The 12,627-nt window shown below is 45.0% G+C and overlaps 2 protein-coding genes and 1 non-coding gene across 3 annotated transcripts in view; 2 read left to right on the top strand and 1 right to left on the bottom strand.

Moving 5' to 3' along the window:
* Nucleotides 1-3,708, top strand: part of b3gnt2l (UDP-GlcNAc:betaGal beta-1,3-N-acetylglucosaminyltransferase 2, like) — a 4,641-nt gene extending 933 nt beyond the window's left edge. The window contains exon 2 of the mRNA XM_017437775.3: nt 2,268-3,708. Within this exon, the coding sequence (XP_017293264.1) occupies nt 2,379-3,593 (1,215 nt within the window). The 5' untranslated portion in view covers nt 2,268-2,378 and the 3' untranslated portion in view covers nt 3,594-3,708. The remainder of the gene's footprint in view (nt 1-2,267) is intronic.
* A 1-nt stretch (nt 3,709) lies between these two features.
* Nucleotides 3,710-11,097, bottom strand: bckdha (branched chain keto acid dehydrogenase E1 subunit alpha). Its single transcript, XM_017437774.3, has 8 exons — nt 10,840-11,097; nt 9,105-9,281; nt 8,921-9,007; nt 8,735-8,843; nt 7,394-7,555; nt 7,039-7,245; nt 6,817-6,958; nt 3,710-4,499 (listed from the first exon to the last, which is right to left on the bottom strand). The coding sequence occupies exons 1-8, from the start codon at nt 10,942-10,944 to the stop codon at nt 4,157-4,159; spliced, it is 1,332 nt and encodes a 443-aa protein (XP_017293263.1). The 5' UTR covers nt 10,945-11,097; the 3' UTR covers nt 3,710-4,156.
* A 528-nt stretch (nt 11,098-11,625) lies between these two features.
* LOC112451508 lies at nt 11,626-11,790 on the top strand. The gene has a single exon (XR_003040340.1). It is a non-coding gene; the product is annotated as a U1 spliceosomal RNA (small nuclear RNA).
* The last annotated feature ends 837 nt before the right edge of the window (nt 11,791-12,627 follow it).

Genomic DNA, 12,627 nt, shown 5'->3' with positions numbered 1-12,627 from the left:
CATCTGTCCAGAGTAGTAGAACAATATCAGACTGATTTTGAGTCAGTAGGTCACATGACCTGGAAACCATTGTAGAATAATGATAAATTTTCACCAAAAAAAATATAAAAAATCAAGAAAAGGTTCAAATGATACAAAATGGACTGTGCTACATCTGTTTAGAGTAGTAGAACAATATCAGACTGATTTTGAGTCAGTGGGTCACATGACCTGGAAGCCATTGTAGAAAAATGATCAATTTTGACAATAAAAACATCTAAAAAATATAAAAAGGGTTCAAATGGGATAAAATATATTGTGCCTCATTTATATAATTTCGTAGCATGATTCACCAAAGGTTTTGTACCAGTTGGTGAAACAACAAAAAATATATTAATATTTGTTTTTCAGGAGCGAGGGGTAAGGAAAATTTATTGACGGTCCCTAAGTGAACCACCGCGCGTGAGAGGAGGGGCCGGCAGAGAACGGCTGGCCGACATTAGCGCTCCTGTTTCGGGGCAGCCGTGAGCTGGACGCCGCTAACTCCGCGGAGTTCGAATATCCAACTTGAAACTAACTTCACTGCGGTTGTATTATTTATTGATTTTAAAAACAGGTTGTGTTTTCATGAACAAGGAAGGAGGTTTGTTTTGTTGGTGGGCAAAACCGTAAAGACAGACTTTATGTAAAAACTTTATTAATATTTAAAAAAAAAACTTAACTGCTGACCAGCTGGCTGCCACAAGTAATCATTTAAAACGAGCTTTAACTCCGTCAGTTTTGCAGATTTTGAGCTAAAATCCGAGGTGGTTGTAGCTGAGAGTCATCCTCAACAAATCCTCCGAGCACCACACGTTTGTTTTGTTTTTGCCTTTAAAACTTTCGGGTTTTCTGAAAACCTCTGGGCGGATTTTAATGAAATCTCTGGCTGTGCCTTCAACTGAGTCACCTTGATCCAAGATGGCCGCCGCAGCTAACGCCCATTAGCTGTAGTTCAGTCAGTTTTACAGATACAGCTAGCTAGCTAACACTTTGTTCGGTTAGCCTTCCCAGCTGTGTTTTAAGATCCGTCTTTAAAGCTGACATTAGCCGGTGGAGCCATTTTCCTTTCTGTTAGCAAAATATTTCGTTGAACACTGGATGGATTATAACAAAACGTCCCCTCAAAAAAAAGAAAAAAAACCCCAGCTACAACTGATTAAATCTAGGATCAAACCAATGCAAGATGGCTGCCACAGCTAGTCATCATTAGCTAAAACAAGAAATGGTTTTCATTTTAGTGGATATCAGCTAAAGTTTGTAGCTTAGCGTCCTCGCTAACGCTTGCTTAAAACCTCGTTATTGTTGGAGTTTAAACAGTTTGTTAGCTAAATAACTCGTTATTCATTTGTTTTTGGGCAGCTCCAAAGTCAAGATGGCCGCCACGCCTAATGCAACACGTTCTCTGAGCTCTACCACATCTCGTGTCGATGCTGCACGTCTAAAAAGAAAATAAAAATAAATTAAAAAAACAACGTTTGTGAAGTTCAGTCATCGAAGACAAAACGACGTCTGAAACTCTGGCATGAAAAGCTGCATTCCTGATCAAAATACACCGTTTGTTTTTAAATAAATAATTAAAAAAGCGGATTTATTGATGTTTGTGAGCTTTATAATTTGCTGTAAAATCCAGAAAGCACAAAGTTTCGTTCTGGAACAATGACACGTTATCTGAAAGCTGGTAATGATTGAAAGCTTAGAGCTCCACCTGAACTTTGGACCTGCGAAACAAAAGAAAACGAATAAAAAAGCCTCGAGGCTTAAAAACCGTACGAACAAACGAGGTGAATCGTGATCCAAAAATATGAGGAACGACGAAAAATATCTGAGGTTTTCTTCGGTAGGAAGCCGAAAGTTTGTTGTAAGGGTCAACGAGGTCACGTTGAGCTAAAAGTATAATTTATTTAAGGGGAAAACGTTTAATTCTAAACTTTTTAAAGGTCTTTCCTCAGCTGGGGGTAAAATCTAAAGCGACGGGTCACCAAAGTTGGGGTCGGGACCTCGTTGTGGCCCATGAAACATCAGGTTTGGGGTCCTGAGAGGATTTCCAGACAAAATGGCTGCCAACACATCTGGTCGACGTTCAGACCAGCTATAAATGATTCAATCAGGGCACAGATCTCTTGTGGGTTAAAACCTGAGAAGATAAGAAGCCATCGATCCAAAGCTTACCCTTTGGGCCTTTAATGACCTTCTTTTTAAGGGTTTGTTGTCATCTTTAAAAGTAAAATGGCTTCCCCTGTTCGCAGGAACCTCCAGGGCGTCGCCTTCTGACTTGAGAGTAACCTGAGACTCTTCCTGAAAGATGATCCACCTCTAGAGCGGAACTCAAGACAACCTCGCCTCCTCAGCCCGGGCCAATGAAACGAGCCAGAACCTTCGGCGCCATGGTCGTTGCCACTTCTTTCCTGATCTTCTTCTACTTGACTGTGCACCTGGAGGTGACCACCACCGTCAGGGCCGCAGGGAATGTCTCCAAGCTGGAGGACTTCACGACGATCCCGGCCATCGTCCACATCGTGACGGTTTCCAACGACCTGCGGCAGATCATCCCTAAAGACGGCGCCTACTGGAACCGCATGCTGTACTCCGCCATGAGGAGTCTGGAGAACCGCGAGAGCCCCAGGAGGAAGGAGCCGCACTGGTCCGTGTGCAGGGAGGACAACCAGGAGCTCCTGAAGCTCAACGTCCACGACTTCGACGCCTACCCGAGCCTGATGCAGGAGTTTCTGCGGGGCATGAACTGCAGGTCCCCGCCGCTCCTCATCGACCAGCCGTACAAGTGCGTCGGGGTGGTGAAGGATAACCAGACGCTGCTCTTCGCCATCAAGTCATCGCCGGGAAACTTTGAGCGGAGGCAGGCGGTCCGGGAAACGTGGGGGCGGGAGGGGTTGTACCGCGGCGGCGTCAGGGTGCGCTTGGTGTTCCTGATGGGGAACACGGCGCCAGACGACCCGGACGTCAGCACGCTGCTGTCGTTTGAGGCGAAACACTTCGAGGACGTCCTGCAGTGGGACTTCAGCGAGTCCCTGCTGAACCTGACCCTCAAAATGAACCTGTTCCTGAAGTGGACGGTGAAAAACTGCCCCTCGCTGTCCTTCGTCTTCAGCGGGGACGACGACGTTTTCGTCAACACGCCCGGACTGATCGCGTACACGCAGTCCCTGGATGCTGAGGAGGCACCCCAGCTGTATGTCGGACAAATCATCACCACCGCCAGCCCCCACAGGGACCCCCGGAACAAATACTACATCCCGAACAGCTTCTACAACGGGCCCTACACGCCGTACGCCGGCGGCGGCGGCTTCCTCTTCTCTGGAGCCTTGCTGAAGCCCATGTTCTCAGTGTCGCAGATACTCCCTCTGTACCCCATCGACGACGTCTACATGGGGATGCTCATGAAGGCTCTAGGAATCTCCCCTGTGAGCCACGGAGGGTTTCGGACGTTTGACATCAGGCAGCAAGACCGCGAGAACGTGTGCGTGCACAGAGACAACATCCTGATCCACCAACGGTTGCCCCGGGAGATCGAGAAGCTGTGGCGGGGCATCAACAACCCGCTGCTGACCTGTTGAACTGGATCCACTTTCACGCAGGTTTTAACAGGACGAGATGCGAGTTTCTGCCAAAAAGCAAACAAACTTTTTCACGTTTACTCCTGTTGCTTCAAATAAAAATCCTTCATGACGAGGCGGTTTCTGGAGTTTTATTTTCGGCGGAAACAACCATTTAGTGGAACGGTATGGTGTCAGGGTAACTACAGACATTCAAACAGGAAGGTTTCAGAGAAAACCTGATAAATATCTGAGATGCCGACGAGAACGGTTACAGAAAAGGACACAAACTGGCCTGAATCTCCAGCTTTCAAATGTAGTCAAACCTGCTTTTTATCTTTCTCTGCATCTCCAAAAACAATCAAAGCTGAAAACTAACAGTGAATGTAACTTAAGGCACAAAAGTCCTACAGAGGTGGAAGTCTTCAGGGTTCCTGCACATTTATCTTTAAATTCGATGCTCAAACGATGCAGGCCTGTGGAGGAACCCTGAGCGCTCCTGATTAATGACACAAACTCCGGTCTGTGAATACAGGATGTGGCGTGCAGTGAATGTCAGTCCCGCTCCGGGTCCAGCGGCGCGGTCATTTCTCGTACAGGTCCAGGGGGTAGTGCTCCTTGTACTGCTGCATGTGCCGCGCCAGAGACTCCCGCTGCCGGCTGAGGCCGGGCGTCAACTCGTCGTACACGTCCGTGAACAGCAGCTCCACGTTGGGCTTCAGGCGCCTCTCGGCCCTCTCGAACGCCTCCATCACGGTCTTGCGGGACTGTTTGCGCCAGCTGCGCTCGTCGTCCTCGCTCCACCAGCCGCGGGCCGTCATGTAGTGCCTCAGCCTGGAAATGGGATGGTCCTGCTTGTCCCAGTAGTTCACCTCGTCCACCGAGCGGTAGGCCGAGCTGTCGTCGCTGGTGCTGTGGTGCCCGATTCTGAGGAAAGTAGGAAAAAAATGTGCAGCGTGAAGTTTGCATATTAAAAGCGTTAAAGTAAAAGCCTCTTTCTGGTCCTTAAAGATTTTTCATCCCCGATTTGTTATTCAAATCGCTGCTGCTCGTCAGGAATAAACGTATCTAAGTTTAAACATCCAACAGGAACTCACAAGATCCTCTCCTCTAGTTTTAGACTTTAAACCCTCAAACCTCAACATTACTTTAACTTTAAAGCTGCCAGGAACGTTAACCTCTTCTAAAACAAGATTTTACTGAACAGCTTTCTGATTTACACATATTTGTTAAATTCCTGCTTTTAATTCAAAATCGAACTCGTGAACTACAAAAACTCAAAGGGTTCATTATTTTAGACAAAAACTTTACTTTTAAACCTTCTCACTTTAAAATGAGAATTAAAAACAGAATCCAGTCAATTCCAAATCTTGTAAGGGAAACTCTGCAAAATTTTCGCTAAAAGTTGCAAAACTTGAACTGAAGAAAGCTCGGTTACTTCCATGTGGAAAATATTTGCTAATAAAGTTAAATATTTTTTGAAAAGCATCAAAGTCACGGCAGCCAAACGTTTTGAAGCTCAGAGTCTGCAGCCGTAGATCGACAGGAGAAATAAAAATAAAAGTATGTCCAGCGTCATGCGGTTATCAGCCGACGTGTCAGGAAGTTGACGTCGATCTTCAGGCATTCAGGAAGCGGCGATCCTGAGAGCTCGCCGGAAGACAGCTGGACTCGTTCCAGCTCAGGTGGAGGAATGATTACAGGCGTTAGATGAAAATCCAGCTCGACTTGGTTTGTCCTTTAAATGACTCATTTGTGTTTGAGCGGAAGTTGTTCCTCAACATTTCAATCATGCTTCAGTCATGCTGGAGGCATCAAACTCCAGGCGTCGCGGCTCCACCGTCCGGGAAGTTTCAGGTGTTTCTGCTCCAACACGCCTGATTCAAACGGTTCAATCACCAGCTTCTCCAGCAGCACGTCCACGAGTCGTCCTCTTAAAGCAGGAACTTTGACTCGTGTGCTCTAAGGTTCGAGTGACTGACAGGTGAAACCTGATTAAATCTGTATGTTCAGTCACACATCAGGTACATCCGACAGGTTTCCCAGGTTAGTCATCTCTGAGGCGTGACTGTAAACTCCACCAGGAAGAGCAGCTTCCACTATGACTGGCACTGAGATATTTACAGTAACAATAAATAAATAAAACGAAACCTTGAGGTGTCACACAGATTTAAACGGTGCGCAGGATTAAATCTGCTTCGTTTGGAGTTTTATCTGTACACCTGCACGAGGGGAGGGTTTGAACGATTTATCGACACCTCAGCATCAACTGGAGTCGGTCCTGTTTGTCTGTTTAAATATAAATATCTATCTCAAACCACAGAGAAGTTAAGTGAAACTCAAACGATGCAAGAAATCTGAGGCGTGACATTTATATCTGTTGTGGGTAATTTGATTCCCGGTAAAAAAAAACCTGCTCGGAAACAACACAGCACATTCCGTTTTTGTATTTTAAACACCTGTCCACACCTGGAAAAAGCTCAAATGAAACTCCATCCTGCTCAGGACGACGTAGGAGCCCTGATTGAGGCAACAGCTTCAACTAAAACTACATCCCTTCAGATTTATTTTAACTATTGTTTTATTTTTCCTTTTAATCTAAACTGCTATGAATGAAAGGCTGATAGTGACGTGTTGGCAGCACAGAACCGGACTAAGTGAAGAATACATGGAGTAAAAACAAACGTAGACAACCCTGATCCTGTAAATCAGGTAAAGGAACCAGGCTGACTCCAACGAGATTTGAATATGAACATACGTTTAGAAGAAGAAAAGAGAAACCAAACAGCAGCCCCGACTTTTTTCAGCCCCTTTAACGAATTAAAGAAATGGTCAAAACTTGTAAAAGTTACTTTTTGTGCAATCTAGAGAGCTCGAAGTATGCGTTGAGGATGACTCTCAGCTACTACCGCGTCAAACTTTAGATAAATCTGACTGGAGCCACTTTCGTGATCAGCTGCAGCTTTTTATCTCAAACTGTGCAGCCGGTGTCTGTAAAACCGATCTAGTTTTAGCCATTTCTGCGTAGCTGTGGCGGCCATGTTGAATCAGTTGTAGAGGGACATCCAGTGATTACTTCCTGAGTTTCATTAAAATCAGTTCAGTGGTTCGGGGAGTATTTTGCGAACAAACACAACGACACGGACAAAAACATTGTCGTCTTTTTGCCTTCCAGCCCGTCTGGATTTTGTAATTTTGATAACAAACCCTGAGGATGAAGATCCATCAGCGAGTTCTTACTAACCTGTAGGTCATGGCCTCGATGAGGAAGGGCTGATTTTCAGCCACGGCCCTGCGGCGAGCTTCCTTCGTGGCGTTGTACACGGCGAACACGTCGTTACCGTCGACACGGATGGACAGCATGCCGTAACCCGGCCCGCGAGCAGCTGGTGAACGGGACACAAGGCGTGACAATCAGCCGCCGATCTCAGGTCGGCTCGGGCAAGAAATCCGAACTCCGGCTTACCGATGCCGTCCCCGCGGTACTGCTCGTTGGTCGGGGTGGAGATGGCGTAGCCGTTGTTGCGGCAGAAGAAAATCAGCGGGCACTCGAGGGTGGCGGAGAAGTTGAACCCGGCGTGCGCGTCCCCCTCGCTGGCCGCCCCCTCCCCGAAGTAACAGATCACAACTCGGTTCATGTTCTCCCTCTTTATGGCGTACGCAGCGCCGGCAGCTGAGGCGGGACAGAGGAGGACAGAATCAGCGAACAGGCGGCTTAAAGGAGCTTCAGACTGAGATCACTGAGAAAGACGGAGACGTTTCAGTCGAACCTCGAAAACAACGACAGTAAAAACAGGACCTCCAACACCGGCAAAGCTCACCCTGAGGAATCTGCGTGGCCAGAGGAGACGAGATGGTGACGAAATTCAGATCTTTGGAGCCGTAGTGGACGGGCATCTGCCGGCCCTTCCCGAGGTCGTCGGCGTTGGCGTAACACTGAGCCATGAAGAGGTCCAGAGGGAACCCGCGGTACATCAGAACGCCTGCCGGGTCAAAGGGAAACAAAAAATCCAACTAAAATCTGTCGGTGTTCACACAGATAATCACATTAAATCCATCCAGAGATATTTTGCTAACACAACAAACACACACAGACTCATAAATCTGTTTTTTTAATGTCTAATTCTACAGAAACATCGACACGTTTAAGCATCAAACATTTATTAGAGAAACTTTGCAGCAGAACCACAAAAGGTTCCACAAATAAACTTCCTGTTTTTTGTTCTTCGTTTTTTTGGTTAAACTATGAATTTACAAACATGTACGCCGCAAACTTGCGGCCCAATTTACTCAGAACAACAAGAAGTCGCTCACCTCAAATGTCCGCTGTGCGCTTCTTTACCAGAGAAGAACATCAGAACGACGTTTGCATGAGCTGCAGGCAGCGCCACGCAGATTTGCATGGTGTCGCAAGAGGCGGCGAGAAAGTTGGTTTTACAAAGAGCCGAGTGGGAAGTTAAAGACGAAGTGAAGCTTTCCTTGAAGGAATGCATGTCGCCCGCAGAGTTTCAGATTAGGATCATCTTGTGTTTTAATTAACTCTCAGCTACCGCCACATAAAAATATCTGTAACGTTACTCGAGTTATGTCTATTAGCTGTTCATCCAGGGTTCTGTCCACTGTTTCATGAGATATTTTGCTAAAAGACAAACAGTTAAAGATGTCATGCAACGAGCAGCGCGGTGAACGAGTCTCGGCTACCACCGCCTCGACTTTCAGCAGAATATCTGTAAAACTTGTTTGGATCTAAGCCGTGTTTGCGTCACCGAAGGTCGGCTTGAATCGATCGCTGCAGTGAAAGTTTCATCAAACTAAAACCTGTGGTTTACGGGACATTTCGCACAAACGCACACGGCTCTTTCATGAAACAGTTCTGCAAAATGGCCGCACAGACCGGTGCATCTCTAAGCTGCTTCTGACTCTGAGCGTTCAGAAATGGAGAATTAACTCGGTTTAGCGGCTCTCCTGGAGGCGCAAGGACGGCCTACGTTTTCACATCTCGACCGCAAAGACGTCACCAGGGGTGAGTTAGCTCCATCCCCGCCTAACCGCCAGACGGCGTCCGAGCCCCGTCGTGAACGAGCTTACGGACGACCAAACGCATGACGGAAACCTTCAGCTATAACCAAAACATTTCTATACAGGTTAAAGTCAGACCTCACCAGCTTCTCTGTATTGACCAAAAACCAGGTCAGTCGGCTCGAGAGCGGCGGCGCTCCCGATGTGCGTCCCCTCCTCCCCGTAATTAGTCATGTAGAAGGAGATTCGACCCTTTTAACAGAAACAAACGACAGTTTCATTCATATTCACAATGTTTTATGGTGAAACCAGGAGGAAAACCGGCGCACCTGTCTCTGAGACTCATAAAGGATGCGATCCATTGTGTTCAGCAACGTCATCTTCTGGTAAAAGTTCAGAACCGTCTCCTTGGAGAGCTGAGCGAGGAGAAACAAACAACCCAACGACAGAGTCCTGAGTGTCAGGAGTTTATTCAGGTGTCAGAAAGGAGGAACTCGGGCGGGACGGGTGTACCTGAGGGTCCTGAGAGGGGTCGATTATTTTGCCCTGCCTGTCCATGACCCGGTACACCGGGATGCCAGAGATGACGTTGGGCTGGATGAACTCAAGATGGTCCACAAACTCTGCCGAGGCGCCGGGGAACTGAGGCTTTTCCAGCGACGAGTCGACGGTCTTCTGCTGCGTCGCAGCCTGGAGGAGGGAACGAGTTTCATTAGCAGACAGAGGCAGGCGGCTCCGATTTAAAAACGCATCCTGTGCGATTACAAGTCGAGGATGGATCTCAGCTGCTAGGCACAAAACTTTAGCTTAATATTTATACAACTGTCTGAGCTGTGGCCATTTTTGTGTTTGTGATGGGAAAATACCGTGTGTTGCACTCAGGGTGACGATTCCATTATTCTGCTTTTATGAGACTGATGAACTCATCGTACCGATAAAGTCACGAGGCAGTAAACAGCAGCAGCTTTAGGAGCACAGGTGAGGCGCACCTGTGAGGAAGTGCCTCTCCAAATAGCCGTGACGTGAACATTTACATCACCCACATGCTCGCCTAACAGAAACAACACTCGTCTGCATCTATTTAAATAGATTTTAAAGACGTCAAGAAGTGTTGTGGCATTCAGAATTTGTCATTAAACCAAATGCATTGACCTTATTGCTCGTGTTATGAGCAAACAAAGGCAAGTTTTTACCTGATTTACAAGATCATGGTTGTCTACATTTCTTATTACTTCACTTAGACCAGTTCTGTGTTGCCAAATACATCATTAAATCTAATTTATAATAAATTTTAGCAATTACTTCAGAGGTTCTGCAGTGTCATCCAGTTTAACACAGCAATTAAACAGTTTTAGAGAGCATTTGTATTTAACTAGACTAAAAAAAGATACAAATGTTCCTCTTTTGACTGATCACGCATGCTTTAATAGAAATACAAAATTTAACGTGTTAAAATAACAATTCACACCAATCTGACAGGCTTTTATACACACACACACAAAGCAAAACATTTAAGAGGATAAATGTTTCAGGGTATGTTCATTTAAATACAACTTGACGCTGGTTCTTAATTAGGAATAATGTTTATTTGGTTTCATTTAAATGTGTTAAAATGCTGTTTATTTGGTGTTGTTTAGTTTTTAAATTAAATGGTTTCTGTTTTGCAGCGAACTACATCATTTAATTTATAAATATTTGTGTTTGAACTGATTAAAACAATCACCTGTAGGTGCATTAAATTAACTGTAGGTGTTTTAGATGAATTGGTACCCCCGACAGGATTGCGCCTCACACCCCTTCGATTGACCAATAAGAAGGGAGCTAGCCAAAACTTTAGCCGGCTAGCTAACAACTGCAACAGACTATATCCGTGTCGATGCTTCAGTTAAAACAATTTTCACGCAAAGCTTCTGGCATTTATTTACGAACATAAAGCAGCATCGGTATGCTTTCACGTAGCTGCTTTAAAAAGATGAAATAATAATAATTTATATATATATATATATATATATATATATATATATATATATATATATATATATATATGTGTGTGTGTGTTAGTTGGAGCGCTAGCATAACTTGCTGGTTCCTCGCGATAACTGCTAAATCGCGTCCTTGTAGACTCTTGACAATGCCGGAACACTTGTATCCAAATATTTGCTTTATTCGCATTTATTCGTCCCGTTGCGTCCTTTAAATAACCCCTGGCTGGTCCCTGAGCTAACGCCACCCCCCGGCCGATACTCACGCTGAACATGAAGGGTCTTCTCTGGAGGAGCCCGGACGCCTTCAGTCCCGCAGTTTGACGGAAACAGAGCCCGAATATTCTGCTCATGTTGCTCACAGCCGCCATCGAGACGCTCCGGTGTTTGTTTGGGTTTTTATTTCGTCTTTAGGGTCGTGTTTCAGTCACTACAAGCTGCAGGGTAATTGTGTTTGGATGACGTTCACTCGGATGTTTTCCCCGTCTTCTCCGGGCAGGAGGAGGCGGCTGCTGCTCCCTACAGGCCAACAGGCGCCACTGGTTTAAATAGAAATAGCTATTTCCGCCATCGTCCATATTTGTAGTCCTGTTCGCCCGCCGGACCAGCAGGTGGCAGCAGGCCCGTTTCTCACCATCGGCTCACAAGAGTACAGGAAGTGGTTGTACTGTTGAGCTCGTAAAACGATTTTTACTCTTTATAATGAATATCAGACGAGGGTCAAACTTGGTAACAACAGTTTGTTATTAAAGGTTATTTTATCTCCATGTTTTGTTTCTAATCGTTTTGTCGAAGGGTAAAAAAACACGCTAGTTCTGTTAGCCATAGCGCGTTCCTTTACCGCATTGCATTGTGAGAAACGTTTGGTACGTTCTGAAATAAATGTAGGTGATGTGTTTTTTAATTTCTATTTTACAAAAACCTGGTCCCAGTGGAGTAAAATCACCCTAAAATTTCCGCCTCTGGTTTAGTTTTAGGTATCATATTTTCGACACCGTCAGTCACTTTGGTCTGTGGGTGAAAGACTTCCCTGAGAGCGAGATAAACAATTCATACTTAACTGGCAGGAGTGACACCATGATCATGGAGGTGGACCACTCAGGGAGAGACTCACCCAATGCACTCTAGGCTGTTCTGACCTTTGCGAATTCCCCAAATGTGGGAATCTCGACTGCACAATTTCTAGGGGTGGGGGACTGCGTTCGCGCTCTCCTCTAACCTACTGTCAAAGAAAAATAATATGATAATGGCTGCCGTATTTGTAATTCCAAATACATAAATGTCTTATAAATACTCTAATTACAGTGGTAAAATCCACTCTAGAACTGTAGACTATCCAATTAGAGCGGGTTATTTGTAGGAAGGTCAACCCCCCGACTGTACACGTCCAATAGGATCACTGAACGCAGTGTAGACAACCAATCACTACGCTCGTAGTAATAAACGAAAACTTTCTACCGAATTATTTTTAAATTCTAATTACTAATTAAACTTACATTATAAACCATAATAGACCGGTTAGCAGAATAAATAACCCAACCCAGGCTGCAAAGATGGGAATGTTTAAACATGTCGCAGTGGTCATTAAAAGGGAATCAAATACAAAAAAAAAACATCTTTATAACAAGTAAAATATTTAGAAACATATTAACAAATGTCATCACAGCTCAGTCATCCAAGGATCAACAACAAACGTAATATGTTCATAACTTCGATAAACTGATCCAGGTAAGAAAGACTTTCTTTGTGTATTTCTTGTGGACCTGCGTTGGTGAAGAAGAGTGTAGATATTCACAATAAAGTTTACTTTATTTAACTAAAGCCACTAAATGTACAAAAACGATTTTATTTGTAAAACACTAAAACCCACAAAAAGATGTTATTCTAATTAGCAAACCCACAAATTTACTAGCATATTATCAGTTCAAGATTTCGATCTTTTTTACAAAACATAAACAGGAACATAATGACACCTACATTAGTGATTTAATTTACCATGCATGCATGCTGTCATTTCTCTTTACATCATGAGGGGGGTGCACCGTTCCTGAAGG

Source organism: Kryptolebias marmoratus, linkage group LG2 (assembly GCF_001649575.2).
Source record: "Kryptolebias marmoratus isolate JLee-2015 linkage group LG2, ASM164957v2, whole genome shotgun sequence".
NCBI classification, from domain to species: domain Eukaryota; kingdom Metazoa; phylum Chordata; class Actinopteri; order Cyprinodontiformes; family Rivulidae; genus Kryptolebias; species Kryptolebias marmoratus.
This window is presented reverse-complemented; position numbering and strand designations above follow the sequence as displayed.